The sequence below is a fragment of the Elaeis guineensis genome, chromosome 15 (assembly GCF_000442705.2).
Source record: "Elaeis guineensis isolate ETL-2024a chromosome 15, EG11, whole genome shotgun sequence".
Taxonomy (NCBI): Eukaryota; Viridiplantae; Streptophyta; class Magnoliopsida; order Arecales; family Arecaceae; genus Elaeis; species Elaeis guineensis.
Window position 1 is genome coordinate 72,017,290 of NC_026007.2, and position 16,790 is coordinate 72,034,079.

Sequence of the window (16,790 nt, forward strand, 5' to 3'; positions counted from 1 at the left end):
GAAATTTTTTTTATTCAACAATTATTTCATGTCTTATCTTTTATTTCTCTTTTGATTATCATATGATCCTTAATCTTTTTTTTTTGGGCTCTGGACTAATCAAGTCTATACCTCAGTCATCATCCGAATCAATTTTTACTTAAAAAGCCTTTCAAGGCTATCCCAGGATGAGCTCCTGATCGGCTGTCCCACGTACGAAAGTCTGTGAGAGGCTATCCCAAGTATAAGCTCTTGGCAGACTGTCCCAAGCATGAGCTCCTGTCCGGCTGATCCACCTATAAGTCAGTGGGGGCTGTCCCAGGCATAAACTCCTGATGGACTGTTCCACATGACAAGGCTAGTCCATACTATATCTCTCTTTTTCATTTAATCATTGTATTGATTTCATCAAATCAATTCTGACTTGCATTATGATCAATTTAGATATGTCATATCCATATAATCATACCATCAATATCTGATATATATATATATATATTGACATAACATACTTATGCTCAAAATCAAATAACAGTATCCCAGATATAATAAATTCATCGATCTCAAATCCAACGATGCAAAACCAATGATGCAAGATCAACGATAAAATATCATATATAATAGTGATCATGTACAGAGTTCTCACCTTTACCGATGATTGATCCAAGTATAGAAATCAATGTTCTTCTTCGATTTATAAATTTTGAAAATAAGATATTCCACTCGACATCTTATGCAGGCAATCATATCATTTCATAACCCTGATCAAATATGAAAATTATATATGAAGAAATCACCAATAATCGATCCTAATAATATAAATCTAGGATTTCTCCTAAGATTAACCAAAATTAAGATTTGTTTGAGTATCTAGACCCTCCATTGATCCATAAGACTTCTAAGAAGAGAAAATCCATGAAGAGAGAGAAAATTTTAGAGAAAAAAAGTTTTAGAGAGAGAAAGTAGAGAGAGAATCTTCGTATCCTTCGAATGAGGCAATTTATGATCGAGATTATCAAAGATCATATCAAGATGACTCAATATGAATTAACTATGATCGATGTTATCAATTTCGAATATGGATCGGATCAGAATTTAATCTATTGCATGAATTTCAGAGCAATCTCAGGTCATCATATTTTCATCTCAATTTTATCTTAGAATCCGTGATGCAATTAGAGAGAGAGACTAGAAAGATCCTAGAGAGATAAAATCCATAAAGAGAGAGAAAAGGTCTAGAGAGAGAAAATAGAGAGAAAATCTAGAGAGAGAAGGTGGAGAGAGAAGGTAGAGAGAGGAGAGAGGAAAGAGAGAGAAAGGAGAGAGAGAAAACTCTCTTTTTTTATTTTTATTTTTCTTTCTTTTCTTTTCTTCTTTCTCTTTCTCTTTTTTTTCTTTTTCTTTTCTTTTCTTTCTTCCTTCTTCTTCTTTTCCCGTTTTCTTCTTTCTTTCTCTTCCTTGGCCAAACAAGAGAGGACCAGAGGGAGGCTCGGTGGCTCAGCTTCGATGAGGGGTGGCGGCATTTGATCGACGATGACAAAGCAAGGAAGGCCGGCGGTGAGGTTCGGCCGGCCAGAAATCAAGAAACGATCAAAAAATAGGGTACCGTCGCTTTTTATTTTGTTTTCTGATCATTGGCCGGTCACCGATGGCCAAGATCCTCAGGAAAGAGGGATAGAGAGATGAAGTCCTATCCTACGGGTGAGATGTCGCAGCTGGCGGCATCGATGATCAAAAAGAGAGAAAAAAGTTTTGGCCGAACGGAGGTTTCATGATTCATGGAATTTCCGACGATCCCGATGGCCGGCAAAGAGTCTAAAACCATGGGAAGAAAGAAAAGAGGAAGAGGAAGAAAGATTGAACCCTTACATGAATTCTGGTGGCCTCTTCGACCTTCGATTTTCGACGAACACAATAATAAAAGTGCTGCAGCTTCCAAGAAAAAAAAGGGGAGGAATTGAGTTCAATGGTCGTCGGTGGAGGCTCGTGAGGGAGAGGGGAGTCTTATTTATGGAGGGTCCTAGAGTTTTAAGGATTCTAGAACCCTTCTCTGATCGGGATTCATTGGAGAAGAAGACTCCCATTAGGAGTCTTCTTTCCATTCCTTTTTTTTTTGGACTATGGGCTGATTCTGGGCCCAATAAGCTGGATTATTACAATATAAGAAGAAATGTCATAAGTAATTTGCTGTTAAACATTATTTTTATTGTAGTATATATTTATCTAAAAGTAGTTACAGAGATGAAAAAAAGTATCAGAGCGAGATATAGAGTGGTCACTTGGCTGAGTTTTCGTTGGTTTAATAGTACCAAAATATGTGCTGGACCTTTAATTTGAAAATGCTTATAGTATAGAGAATATAGATAATAGATAAATAGATATAGGTAGATGGACATGCATAAATATATATACATACATACATACATATATATACATATATACATATATATATACATATATACAAATATACATACACACACATATATATACACACACACACACATACATACACACACACACACACACACACACATATATATATATATATATATATATATATATATATATATATATATATACACACACACATATATATATATATATATACAAATAAATAAATAAATAAATAAATAAATAAATAAATAAATATATATATATATATATATATATATATATATATATATATATATATATATATCTATTCGTGTGCGTGTGTGCGCATGCAGACGCACCTGGGTGGGTCGGTGGGTGGGGGTAACACTACTGATCGTAGTGACTTCCAGTTGAGAGCATACTTTATCATCGTGGTTGACTAATTTGTCCGGCTATACTTGAGATAAAATAAACAAGCACCTGCAACAGCCGGCCGTGTTTTGAATGGCATAGGGAGAGCTCCTAAATCACCATATAGTGGAATTTTTTTCTTTAATTAATCATGCATTGTTTACAACGTCTTTCCATCACAGCTAAGTGCTACATTTTCCTTTGAACTCTAATAGAGACATTTTGATAAGCAAACGCATAAGCCACATCTGAAACTTTCAAGGCTTGTGACCCTGCCGAGTTCAGTTGACCACCCTGCAGTTCTTACGTATCTCTCCAGCAGAACCTGTGAGGGGGCTTATATTTCCCATCTTGATGATGGAAGTCACAAAATCCTCCATGAACTGGCTGCTATCGCTGCTGTAGGTCTGGACCAAGGCCTTGGTTGCCGCCACCCCTTCATCGCTCGAGAAGAGACCCTGGTCCGATGACAAGAGGCCTTTTTGGTTCAGCAAATTGATGTAGTAGTGGTTGTCGAAAAGATCGGCAGAGTTGCGGTCAAGCACAGTAGTTGTATTGCCATCGCCGCCCTGGCACAAGGTCTGTAGCTCTGATGCCATGGTCGAGTCTAGTGTCGGGTCCGTCGCATCTGTACTAGAGAAGTTAAATAGACGGTTGGAAAATGTTACGCAACGGGCTCGACCGATTGTGTGGCCACCTGTGTACACCAAAAGTACGGTGATTAGATTACATAACTCTACCATGATACCAGCGATGCAAGTTGGTGCATGGTCTGATTAAAACCTAGTATATGCCCATAGTATAAAGTCTATCGTGGGATAAAATGACTCAGCTTTCTCTTTAGAGGCATGATTGATCAACTTAATGGAGACATGTCCACTCACCATGTTGAGTACTCATATCAAAGCTAACTTTAGCGATTAACTAATGAGTATGGATCATAGTTAAAATTAATTGCGCTTACCTGATAAGACGACAACGTCTGTGGTGTTAAGACCAACATTGTTAAATTTAGTTATGATTGTGTTGATGGAATCCGTGGGAGCAGGAAGGCCAATGTTGGCTCCTGTCTGGTTGGCTACTAATCCATCTCTTCTTCCCACAAGAACTTGCCATTCGGGTCCCCCACTCTACGAAGCAATCAAGAATGAAATGTACATAAGCATTGGTTAAGAGAGAGAATTAATATAATAGCAGTCGTAGGTTGCAAAGGAAATTGTAGTTTGAACCTAAATGATTCAATACAAAACCGAACTATGTTCAAACAAATCAACAGACGTTGTGGATTATTTCCATGTTCTTGAAGTGATGAAGGGGTTTACCAAGAAAACCGAGTCTCTAGCTGCAATTGCGAGTATATCGGCACATGATACAGTGTCGTTGCATTCATTCTCGACGGCAGCTTTGATGGTGTCCACAACATCAAATCCTCTCACAGAGTTACGATTGGGAAACGCAAGCTTCTCGCTATTGCTTCCATCTAGTAGGATTGAGCCATCACAGCCCTGCATCGAACATTATGGAGAGAAAATTGCTATATTAACATGCAGGGTTGATTTAAGAGTCAAAAAGCACAAAGAAGGAGATGATTCAAAATTTTCCAACCAAAACAGAAGAGAAATAATCTAAAGATTCAAATATTTTAGTTAACATAGAAGAAGTTTAAAAAATATTTAATAATAATAATAATAATAATAATACTTGGAGTACAAAGGCTCTACCAATAAAAAACTGTAAAGAACATTAATTGACATTTTGTAATACATCAAATGTATATAGTAGTTTGATCAAGAGAACATATAGGGAAATTAATTAGTTATGGTGTCGATGATTTTATGCAATGGATTGGTAGGTATGATTGAATCGAGAACATCGTGGTGGTCTCGTTCAGTTGATACACCTCCATGCAAGTTGTAAATATGGCTTCCCTTTGCATGCATGGATACATCTTGCAAACCTTGGTCACTGCAAATGCATGAATTGCTTATTGAGTTAGGGATTTAACAAGGTGTTGCTAATCTGTCTGCATCTAACCTACTGCCAAGGGTTTTAAAAAAAGGGAGAGCAAACAAAAACATTTAGGTCTATGGTGCATACTTTGCCTACCACTGTGTATATGCAAAAATGTAGTTGAAACCGAGAAAACAATCTATGATATACTTTCCTCAAAATAATTTATGTGACAAAAAATTATGCATGATTAATAATAATTAGTGAATCCCAACATGTAAATCTTGGAGCAAATACAACAACTTGGCTAGAAATTTAATTAGTATGTCTCAAACTCACATTTACAAAGCAATCATGGAAGTGGAGTCGAAGCAGAGATGCTCCCATCCTCATCTCATTCATAAGGGCTTTTATGACCTCTTGGCGAACGACGGTGAACACAGTAGGGCAGCTAGTTGCATAGAAATCAGTGGTCAATTGTGCTCTTACCTCTACACCAAGGCATGAAACTATCAAAATTATGAGCAAGGAAGGATGGCTAACAAAACTGCAAGCCTTCATCTTTGTTATTACGGTGTTCGATGAAAATTCAACTCTATCTAGCTCTAAGTTGGCTTATGAAACTTAGACAGTGCTGGCTTTTTATAGATGGTTGCAAGGCTAGTTCAGAAGTTATTAAATTGATGATTTGCTTTATCTTCACCTCTGCTTGGGCCAGTGCTGGGCTGTAATGGGCGGCTATGAGGACGTGAGTGCGCACCAACCGAGGTGGTGGTGTGGTCCTATTGGAGTGCATAAAAATGGCTGCAGCTTAGAAGATAGACATGTTTGGAAGGTAAACTCTTTGTCCTTTTGCACTGATTAGTGTAATGGAGCAGCATTTATCCTACCGAGCATGCTAGTGCTAGCCAAAATGGCAGTCCTCTGACTACTTTGGTGGATGTCAGTTTCGTATACGATTCTACAATGCATGAATGCAATTGGGTTTCATACAGGCTAAGCATATTAAACTACTCTCAATGTGAGAATTGAGGGTTTTGGACTTCATTCAGATGAGATTGTTTATTGGTGCTCTCTCTTTCATTGTTTGCATGCAGACCATTGCAAGTATTTTAAAAGGAAAATAATGGAAGCAGGACATGAACTCATACTGCAAAGGGAGAAAGTTATGCAGACATGCACTACCATCAGCCTTGGTTGAGGGGGCTTCGCAGTAGCAAGGCCATGACATCAGAATACATATATAACAGCTTAATGTGGCATAACTTTTTTCGATTGTCGAAAAGGTGTAAAAAAAAGAAAAAAAAATGGAAACTCTTCTTTCCCTAATGTCAAAGTCTACGGTGTAGTGATTTCATTAAAAATGCAACCAGCTGCAATTTCGATGGTAGAAGTATTTCAGAAAATATTAATTGATGCATATTGATTATGATGAGTTAGATAGGCTCAAACTTGAATGGAAATTAGAAAATCAATATTTTATTTTATTTTGAAGGGAAAAGGAGAGGGAGTGAAGTACATCCTCCAAATGATTAAAATGTAGAAATTATGTACAACAAAAGAAAGGGACAAAAAGATACAAGAAGCTTGTGGATAAGTGGAGCAATGCAAGACAAAATTGCTCAATGGCTTTCCCTCTCTTTCCCATTACAAAGATACAGCCAATTTTTGAAGGTACGGAGAATCTTTTTTATGGTTGTATCAATGGAGCACCTCTTCCCTCGGAAAATCCAAGCGATGGCTTAATCTATCTATTGCATCATAAGGTCCAAAGTTTATGAATATTTGTCAGCCATTGGGCATCTGACAAAAAGGTAAGGAACCATTTCTGAGCATGGACATTCAGAACTTACTCTCTATCTCTTCCTTTGTAGTACTTCAGTGATATGTGTTACGGTCAATCCCCTCATTGTCTGATCGTCGAAAACGAGCGTCTGCAAAAGAAAGTCTGCACTGATCGGAGGTGGCTCCGACGGAGACCCTCCGACGGTCAAGTCAGAGAGGAGACTAGGCAACAGTGAGAAGAAAACAAGGAGTTCAACGAGATAGAGAGAGAGAGCTAGAGAGGAGGGAGTTCAGGAGTTTCGAATCGACTTCTAGCACTGTTGCTTTCCCCGATATATATAGTGGAGCATGGTATGGCGCCGTCATTAATGGCACGGACAATTGATGTATTGTCAACTCACTGAGGACTGTCAGAGCCGTCGTGAGGGTGTCAAATCGCCGTGGCGCTGTCAAATCGCTAGGGTTGACCCATGCCTTAGGTGGGATAATGCCCCTAGGCGGCAGTGCCGCATGCCGTTATCAGGACTGACAGTTTCTGGCAGTAGTACGATGATTGGAGGAGCCGACCGACCATAGGTCGGCGGCCAGCTGAGGGGCATTGGGTGAAAATTTGGGCTCCTCCGACAGTCAGTCAGGCACGTTGGTGGAGTCGGACATCGGACTCCATAGTGCAGTCGGTTGGGAGAGCGAAAAAAGTCCGCCCGACCGACGTATCCTCGGTCGGTCGGTAGCCGTCGATCGGTCGGTAGCCGTCGATCGGTCGGTAACGGCACCCGTCGGTCGGTCGGTCGGTGAAGTCGGCGTCGGTCGGGTCGGTCGTCGTTGGTCAGACCATCCCGAGGATGAGTCGGCGTAGGTCTCATCGGTCGGTGAGTCGGCGTCGGTCGGGTCGGTCGTCTTTGGTCAGACCATCCCGAGGATGAGTCGGCGTCGGTCGCCACCCCCGACAATGAGTCGGTAATGTGGGTTAGGCCGCTTGATCGGTCGAGAACAGCATGGGTCGGTTCGGCCGACACACTTTTGGTCGGATATTGTCGGCAGCCATCTGTCGGAGTCATCCGTCGGTCGTCGGTCAGGGATCGATCGTCGGGGCCGTCGGTCGGTATATCCCAACAGTGTGTAATTTATTTTTAGAGCCAAATGAAGATCTTTGTCTTCTCCGAGCTGCTGTATTCCAAATGAGTTTATAATAAGACCAAATGATACCACCTTGGCTAATAAGTTTGTAAATGGAACCCATCGAGAAGTTTTCATTATTTGTGAGCTTCCATATTAACATACTAGCAACTCTGGTTGGTCTAATAGGCTCCAATAGATCCATCTTAAGTTCTGTTTCTTTTTGATTCATGAAAGGTTAGTGGTTCTTGCAAAAATTAAAATGCTTCTAAATATTTTAAAATTCTACAACTATAAAACCAAGTGGACATGCCTGGCGCTGCCCTAAGAGTAAGATCCCCCATTTTATGTAGGTGATTAGCAAAGATGCTTCAGGATACAAAAGATCTTGGCTTTGCTCGAATGGTCTCTAAGTACAGCACAAGCACGTGAAGGTAGAGGCTCGGCAACTTCTTTAGTCACCGAGAATAAACTCATATAATAGTGTAATATGTGCGGCAAATAAATGAGAAAAATGGAGTGAAAAATCAGAGGGAAAATGAAATGGCAAAAGGCTTCTAAAAAGATGGGAGCAAGGTTACAACACCTAGAAAGATGTGTAATCTCTTTGTAGCACAAGAGACCTCTCAACATTAAGGTCCTAACTGTTAGTTGGAGACGTCCCTCAAGGCTATTATTAGAAGTAGGCAATTATCTCTCAGGAAAAAAAAAAGGTTTTTTTGGACAGTTAATGGCTAGGCTAAGAATTTGAAAACAACATAGAATTCAAGTCATTGTGCTCTATATCTATAAATGATGCGGTCTAATAGCAATCTAAGAGAATTTTTGGATTTGATGTGGATTGCTTTGGTCATTACAAATAGGATTCAATATGGTCCAAAAGCAAGATCTGCCATATCGAAAAGTCAAATTGCAAACCAAATTTTTGGAGATTATAATTTGATTATATGACGTTCGATTTTGATCGATGATCATTTTTTTTTTAAAAAAAATATAGATTTTCAAAATCTACAATATGATGCCACCCTAATAAAGGGATGACGCTCATGACGATCAGATAAAATTTCTTCGTTTAAGCTCCGAATTGGATCAATAAATCTAAAAATTTCTCTTTCGAATATATTATAATCGAGCATAGCTTCCAATCCGAGAAGAATTCGATGGAGCAATAGAAAATGTAGTTGAAATACAAATTGAGATCTATATCTTCAAGAGTTTTAACTTTTTCTAAATTATTTATACTAAACATATCTATTTAGGTAAAAGAGTCCTATTAAAGCTAGATGAGGAATCCGACCTAATTTATATAAGGATAGATTTTGTTATTAGAAATAGAAGATATGTACCTTATTTTTAATGAATAAAAAAAATAAAATAAAAAAAAAGACTTAAGCCCTAGTTTTGAAAGTTTCTCCTATTCTTCTATCTTTTCTTTATGAAATTCGAATATAGCATCTTAAAAAAAAATCTTCCTTCTCTCCATCCGATCAAATAATCTCCTCTCAGATTAAAATACTAAATAGCTAGTTGGAGAGATGCCTATCAGGGGTTTTATTAGATCTATGCGGTTTTGTATCAAAAATAGCAAGTTGTGGGCGGTGGGCATGCCTTGCATTGAAGTAAGTTGTGGTGTGCTTGTGCTCGTGGCATTCAGGCCAAAAGCCCCTAACTTGAAGATGGTGTTGGGGAATACTGACCGACCCCGCTCGTGCTGACTTATAATTGGACATATCCGACCAATCGACCGACCGATCGATGACTGTCGACCGACTGAAGATATGTCGATCGGACGGACCCTTCCTGCCCTCCCGACCGACTGCACCAGGAAGTCCGATGTCCGACTCCCACGACGTGCCCGACTGACCATCGGAGGGTCCGAATCTCTACCCGATACCCCTCAGCTGGCCACCGATCCAAGGTCGGTCGACTCCTCAAATCGTCGTACTACTGTTAGAGACTGTCGGTCCTAACAACAGCATGCGGACTGCCGCCTAGGGGCATTATCCCACCTAGGGTATGGGTCAATCCTAGCGATTTGACAGCCCCACGACGATTTGACATCTTTACGGTGACTCTGACAGTCTACAGTGAAATTGACAATTCTTCAATTGTCCGCGCCATTAATGACGGTGCCATACCACGCTCCATTATATATATCGGGGAAGGCAACAGTGCTAGGGGTCTTATTCCAAAAACCCTCAAGCTTGCTCCCTCTCTTTCTCTCTCTCTCTCTCTCGTTTGAGCTCCCTGTCTTCATTTCACTGTTGCCTAGTCTCCTCTCTGACTTGACCGTCGGAGGGTCCCCGCCGGAGCCGCCTCCGGTCAGTGTGGACTTTCTTTTGCAGGCGCTCGTTCCCGGCGACCAGGCGACGAGGGGATTGACCGCAACAGATTGGCGCGCCAGGTAGGAGGCCAGCAAGCAACGCTCATAGTGACAGGTTAGTGCTTCATCGACAGCACAGGGGATCGTAACCCCCACGGAATCCTAGATGACGAAGACAAGAGCTCAGCGATCGAGGGTCACTGGATCGGCGAGGCGCTCTTCCCGTCGGAAAGAGGCCTCTCCTCCACCCTCCGCGGCGGAACCCAGCTCTCCGCACCCTGCGGTAACCACGGAGGCACAGATTGCGGCAATCATGCGGCAGATGACCGTGTTGACGGATGCGGTCAAAAACCTTCAGCAACAACCGGTCCGGCTGCCGCCATCACCGGCCGAGCAACCGGCGGCACGTCCGATGCCCTCCAGGAGCAGCCGCCGACGCCCGCATCGACCTCCGTCACCCCCGTAGGAGCACCTGCCATAGTGCTCCTACCGAGAGGAGGAGGAGCGACCGCGGTGCGACGCCCATCGGTCCCGACGGCACTCTCCCTCCCAGCTAGAACGAGCAAGGAAGGAGAAGCACCCGCGGACGCCGTCTGCCTCTCTCTCAAATTCTTCTGGGACTCCACCCCTGGGTCTCCCAGTACCGACGGGCCGACGACTACGAATGCAGGTTCGAGAAAATCGACCGTCGGTTTGTTCAGCTGCAGGTGGACGGGCAGAAGTCTTCAAATGACATCGACTTTCAGACAGCCCAACCTCTCCCGACTCATCCTCGATGAACCGATTTTCGCTCGGTTCAAGATGCCGCACGTGGAGCCCTACGACGGCTCCACCGACCCGATCGACCACCTGGAGAGCTACAAAGCTCTCATGACGATTCAAGGGGCAACCGACGCCCTCCTTTGTATCGGCTTTCCTGCTACGCTACGCAAAGCTGCCAGGGCCTGGTACTCCGACCTTCGATCAAAAAGTATCCACTCCTTCGGGCAGCTCGAGCACTCCTTTGTGGCCCACTTCAGTACCAGTCGAAAGCCGTCCCGAACATCGGACAGCCTTTTCTCTCTTAAACAAGGAGAAAACGAGACGCTCCGACACTTCATGGCGCGGTTCAACACGGCCACGCTCGAGGTTCGGGACCTTAATGAGGATATGGCCGTCTCGGCCATGAAGCGCGGACTGAGGGCATCCCGGTTCACCTACTCCCTGGACAAAACTCTCCTCCGAACATACGCTGAGCTGCTGGAACGCGCGTACAGTACATGTGTGCGGACGAGGGAGCTTCGACTGGCGCTTTGCGGAGCCCAAAGGCCGAAGGAGAGAGCGGAGAAAGGGTCGGGACCCCGCTGCGCCTAGCAGGCCCCCGACCGACAGTCGGGTCTCACCCCACGACGGGACCAGAGGTCGCCTCGCCGACGGAGCCTAAGGCCAACACGCCCCAAGTATGAATTCCTACACTCTCCTCTCTGCTCCTCGTGCGCAGATTTTGATAAATCGAAGGAGAAGAGTACCTGCGACGGCCTCCGCCTCTGAAGGCAAAGGGCCTCGACCGACGGAAGTACTGCCGATTACCGGGGTCACGGTCACAATACCGAGCAATGCATCCAGCTTAAGGATGAGATCGAAGCTCTCATCCGTCGAGGGTATCTCGATAAATTTCGGAGGAACCCGCCGACTCAACCAGTCGCCGATCGACGACCCCAGCCGACTGAAGAAGCGACGACTAATCAGCCAACGGCCGGGGTCATCAATATGATTTCCAAACGACTTGGCCCGGGACGTCTGCTGGAGGGGAGCCGACGAAGAGCGCGCCCGGACGACGTAATTACCTTTACGGAAGAAGATGTTCGGGGCATCCAAACTCCCCACGACGACGCTGTTGTTGTCTCGCAACAATAGCAAACTATGATGTAAAAAGAATTTTTGTAGATAATGGAAGTTCAACGAACGTTTTGTTTTACTCGACCTTCTCCCGGATGCGACTATCGACGACCGACTCAAGAGGGTCTCTACGCCCTTGATAGGCTTCGTCAGACGCCGTCGTGATGGAAGGAGAATTCCTGCCCGTGACGGTCGGCACCGAACCACGACAAAGCACAGTCCATTTGACTTTTGCGTCGTCCAAGTACCTTCGGCCTACAATGCCATACTTGGAAGATCCGGACTAAATGCCCTCAAGGCGATGTCTCGACGTACCATCTCTTGGTTCGGATTTTCGACCAAAAATGGAGTCGGAGAGATGCGCGGAGACCAACAGCTCGCTCGTCGATGCTTCCAGATCTCCGCTCAAAGCGACGAGTTGAAGGGCTCCCTGACGATCGACAAATTAGACCAACGGAAGGAGGAAGAACAGGGCTCGCCGGCCGAACAGCTGTTAATCGATAGCGGAGAGCCCCGACCGAAAGGTATGGGTCGGGTCTCAACTGTCCGACCCAGAACGACGACGGTTGGCGGAGCTGCTGAAGGCCAACGCCGACATATTTGCTTGGTCGGCAGCAGATATGTCGGGCATCCCTCCGGAGACAATAACGCACCGACTCAACATCGACCCGACGTGAGGCCGGTGAAACAGAAGAAAAGGTCTTTTGCTCCTGAAAGACAGAAGGCCATCGACGAAGAAGGACAAGCTACTCGAGGCGGGCTTCATCAGAGAAACTACATATCCCGATTGGCTCGCCAATGTTGTCATGGTCAAGAAAGCCAACAGAAAGTGGAGGATTTGTATCGACTACACCGACTTGAATCGGGCCTGTCCGAAGGACAGCTTTCCACTTCCAAAGATCGACCAGCTGGTGGATGCGACGTCCGGTTATCGACTGCTCAGCTTCATGGACGCCTTGTCGGGTACAATCAGATCCGGATGGCGCCCGAAGACGAGGAGCACACTGCCTTCGTGACCCCCAAGGGCCTCTACTGCTACCGAGTAATGCCCTTCGGGCTGAAGAATGCCGGTGCCACCTACCAACGACTTGTCAACAGGTCTTTAAAGACCAGATCGGGTGCAACATGAAGTATGTCGACGACATGCTGGTAAAAAGTGCGCAAATTCCGGATCATGTCGGGATCTCGAAGAAATCTTTCGCACTCTACGATGACACCGGATGAAGCTGAATCCGACTAAGTGCACCTTCGGAGTAACCTCGGGGAAGTTTCTCGTCTCGCAACGGGGAATCGAGGCCAACCCGAGAAAATAAGGCCATCATCGACGTGCGCCCCGAACACCAAGAAGGAAGTCCAGCAGTTGAATGGAAAAATCCGCTCTCAGCCGGTTCATCTCTCGATCGGCTGAAAGGTGCCTCCCGTTCTTAAAACTCTGAGGCAGGCGAAGGGCTTCTCTTGGTCGGATGAGTGCCGACGGGCCTTCGAGGAGCTGAAGAGTTACTTGGCTTCCCGTCGTTGCTTGTGAAGCCGGAGGTCGGGGAGACATTGTATCTCTATTTGGCCACTTCCCCCGAGGCGGTCAGTTCGGTGCTCGTCAGAGAAAATGAGAGCCGACCATCAACCTATCTACTATACCAGCAAAGTGCTCCACGGTGCTGAAGCCCGATATTCGGAGACAGAAAAGATGATTTTGCCCTGACCGTCTCCGCACAGTGACTCCGCCCATACTTCCAGCGCACGCATTGTGGTTCTCACCAACCAGCCCCTGAGGGCGATACTGCGCCGACCTGATACATCGGGACGACTAGCAAAGTGGATGACGAAGCTCAGTGATTCGACATATAGTACGACTGCGACCTGCCTTAAAGGCCCAGGTCCTGGCCGACTTCATCGCAGAATGCCCGACGACCGACCAAGGGTCGGAAGACGTGGACCCCGGACGAGATGCGGTCTCCGAGCCTGACCCGGTCTCCACCTGGGTACTGCACATCGACGGAGCTTCAAACGCTCAAGGGAGCGGGGCTGGGTTCCTGCTCACCAACTCGGATGGGGTAGTCACCGAGTACGCCCTCCGATTCGACTTCAAAGCCTCCAATAACCAAGCCGAGTATGAAGCGCTCCTCGCCGGCTTGAGGATGGCAAGGGAACTTGGGATCGACAGCCTCAGGGCATTCTCCGATTCTCAGCTGATCGTGGGGCAGGTCAAAGGCGAATTCGAGGCGCAGATCCAGCCATGGCAAAATATCTCCAGAAAGTGAAGGATCTCGTGACGCCTCGGATATTTTGAAATCTCCCACATCCCCAGGTCGGAGAATGCCCGGGCCGACGCACTCTCCAGGCTGGCGACCTGGCTTTCGACTCTTTGGGCCGGACGTTCGTGGAGAATCTCGAGCAGCCGAGTATCGACAAGGTCGAGGAGGTGCTACAACTGACGGCGAACCAAGCTGGATGGATCCGATTGTTCGGTACCTGACCGACGGGATCAGCCCTGAAGATCCCGCGGAGGCCAGGCGGCTCCGATGGTCGGCCTCCCAATATGTGATCATGGATGGCCGACTCTACAAAAGGTCGTTCTCCCTTCCCTTGCTCAGGTGCTTGGGACCGACCGACGCAGATTACGCACTCAGAGAAGTGCACGAAGGAATCTGCGGGAGTCACTTGGGGGCAAATCCTTAGCCTACAAGGTCCTGCGGCAGGGTTACTACTGGCCCACCATGAGGAAGGGCGGCTGAGTTGGTCCGAAAGTGCGAACCATGCCAGAAGTATGCCAACGTACAACACCGACCGAGCCAAATCACTCCTATTGTCGCCCCATGGCCCTTCGCTCAGTGGGGGGTCGACATCTCGGTCCCTTCCCTCCGCATCGGGCCAGAGGAAGTTCATAGTCGTCGCCATCGACTACTTCACCAAGTGGGTGGAGGCCGAGCCCCTGGCATAGATTACCGAACGGAAGATGGAGGACTTCATCCAAAAGTCCATCATCTTCAGGTTCGGGCTGCCGCATACCATTATCACCGACAACGGGCGATAGTTCGATAATCAAGACTTCAGAGATTCTGTGCGAGGTTTCACATCACGCACCGACTGACTTCAGTCGGGCACCCACAGTCCAACGACGAGGTCGAGGTGACCAATCAGACTATACTACACGGGCTTAATGTAGGAACCTTATCTAGGGTTTCAGGGTTAGATCTTGAAACTTTTCAAGATCATACAGCGGAAGACTAAAATAAATCAAAATTTATTTTCTAAAATCAAAAAATTCCTAGATCTAAGATCCTATTATATGATTATTACATAGCATTAAATCAAAAATTAAAATATATAAATATAGCATGAACTACATGTTGATCATATCAACATGTTTCTATACTACATCTAATGTATGTATTAAACAATAGATCAGATCTATTACCTTGCAAGTTAGACGTTCTAACCTTATTGATCTGGGCTTGAGGATGATGTTGCAAGCCGCACACGCATTCGACCTCTAGGAGTCGTCCACACGAGCCCACGAATCTCGATCAGAAGTCCTGCTTCAAGAAATCAGCACAGTATGCTAGTACTGCGCTGATCCTTCTTTGATGGTTGATCAGGTGCCTCCTTCTTCTTGATTTGGATTCTTCAAAGATAGAAAGTAGAAGGAGGAGTTTCAGATCTGAGACACTCTCAGAAAATTCAAGATGGAGGGAGGAAAGATATGAAAACAAAAACCCTAGAAAGACCCTCTTCTTCTTCACGTTTTTCTCTCTAGACACCCAAACTTGCATCTTTTATATCTCCACGACCAAAGGTATTTCTCTCTGATTTTTGGATGGCACAAAGGTCTCTTAAATCTCTAACTTTTTTTAAAATTTCATAAAGAAACTCATCTTATATAGAGAGATATGATAGAGTTCTTGTCTAGGTCAAACACCTAGTCAAGGCTTATCCAAACATGACAAGTTAAGGGACGCCCAACTCTTGAGCACCTCCTTCATATTTTTGTGCATGGATCACTAGAAAAGGGTGCACAATGTATACCCTAAAAGCTACAAAAATTTTAAAAAAATTTGAATAAATTCGGTGCAAAATTGAAAGAGTTTTGGATTTCTAAAACTCTATCTCATAGAATTCGAATCCAAACTTATTCCTTTTAGATTTGATCCAAACCACCTTCCATGTAAGAAAGAAGAGAGGAGACCTTTTGTGAACATGGAGAGATCTGGGAGAGGGCTTTTGTCACACAAAATAAGTGGATTGGCGTTGAATAAGAGAGAGGGCATGGAGAAGGATTATGTGGCGCAAGGTGGAATCCTAGTCCTACTAGGATTCTGTCTTATGACTTATTTTAATTTGGTTTCCCAAACTAAATCAAATCAAAATTAGATCAACCCAATTAAAATAGGTCTTAACCCAATTAAGAATCTAATTTAATCAGATTTAATTATATTTAAATTGATTTAATTTTCTAATCAAATTAGAAATTAGATTGACCCAAGTCCTAGTTGAACTAGGACTAGTTTTTCCTTGCACTTGGTTTATCCAAAAATCAATTGAACTTGATCCAATCAAGCCCAAACTAAATCTAATTAAATCATATTTAATTAGACTTAATCTCAGCCCATTGGCTTAATCAAATTAAGCCAATCAGCAATCGAATTGCTAATAGATCCTCCTGCAACACTTGCACTGGGTTAAATGTCAATCGTATTGATCATTTAACCTTAGAACGATTCTTAATCGTTGATCAACCATCCGATCGGATCATGAAACTCTAATGTGTGTGACCTCATAGATCCGAACCTAAGCCGGTAGCATAGGAATAAATTCTTATACCAATCGAAGTGACCATCTAGCAATGGTATCTGACGATCGGATAGGTCGAATGTGTAGACAACATCCTTAGAACCCATGCGGATATAGTTTTCATATAATAATTCAATCCCCTTGACCAAATGATCAGAGGATACCCCAGAGTTTAACTGTCAACTCT

At 44.5% G+C, this 16,790-nt stretch overlaps 2 protein-coding genes across 4 annotated transcripts in view; one reads left to right on the forward strand and one right to left on the reverse strand.

Moving 5' to 3' along the window:
- Nucleotides 1-16,790, forward strand: part of LOC105058656 (uncharacterized) — a 49,719-nt gene that overhangs the window by 29,420 nt on the left and 3,509 nt on the right. The window lies entirely within an intron of this gene.
- LOC105058658 (peroxidase N) lies at nucleotides 2,888-5,339 on the reverse strand. Its single transcript, XM_010941654.3, has 4 exons — nucleotides 5,053-5,339; nucleotides 4,086-4,268; nucleotides 3,728-3,893; nucleotides 2,888-3,460 (listed from the first exon to the last, which is right to left on the reverse strand). Exons 1-4 carry the CDS (start codon nucleotides 5,272-5,274, stop codon nucleotides 3,045-3,047), a joined length of 987 nt encoding a protein of 328 aa, XP_010939956.1. The 5' UTR covers nucleotides 5,275-5,339; the 3' UTR covers nucleotides 2,888-3,044.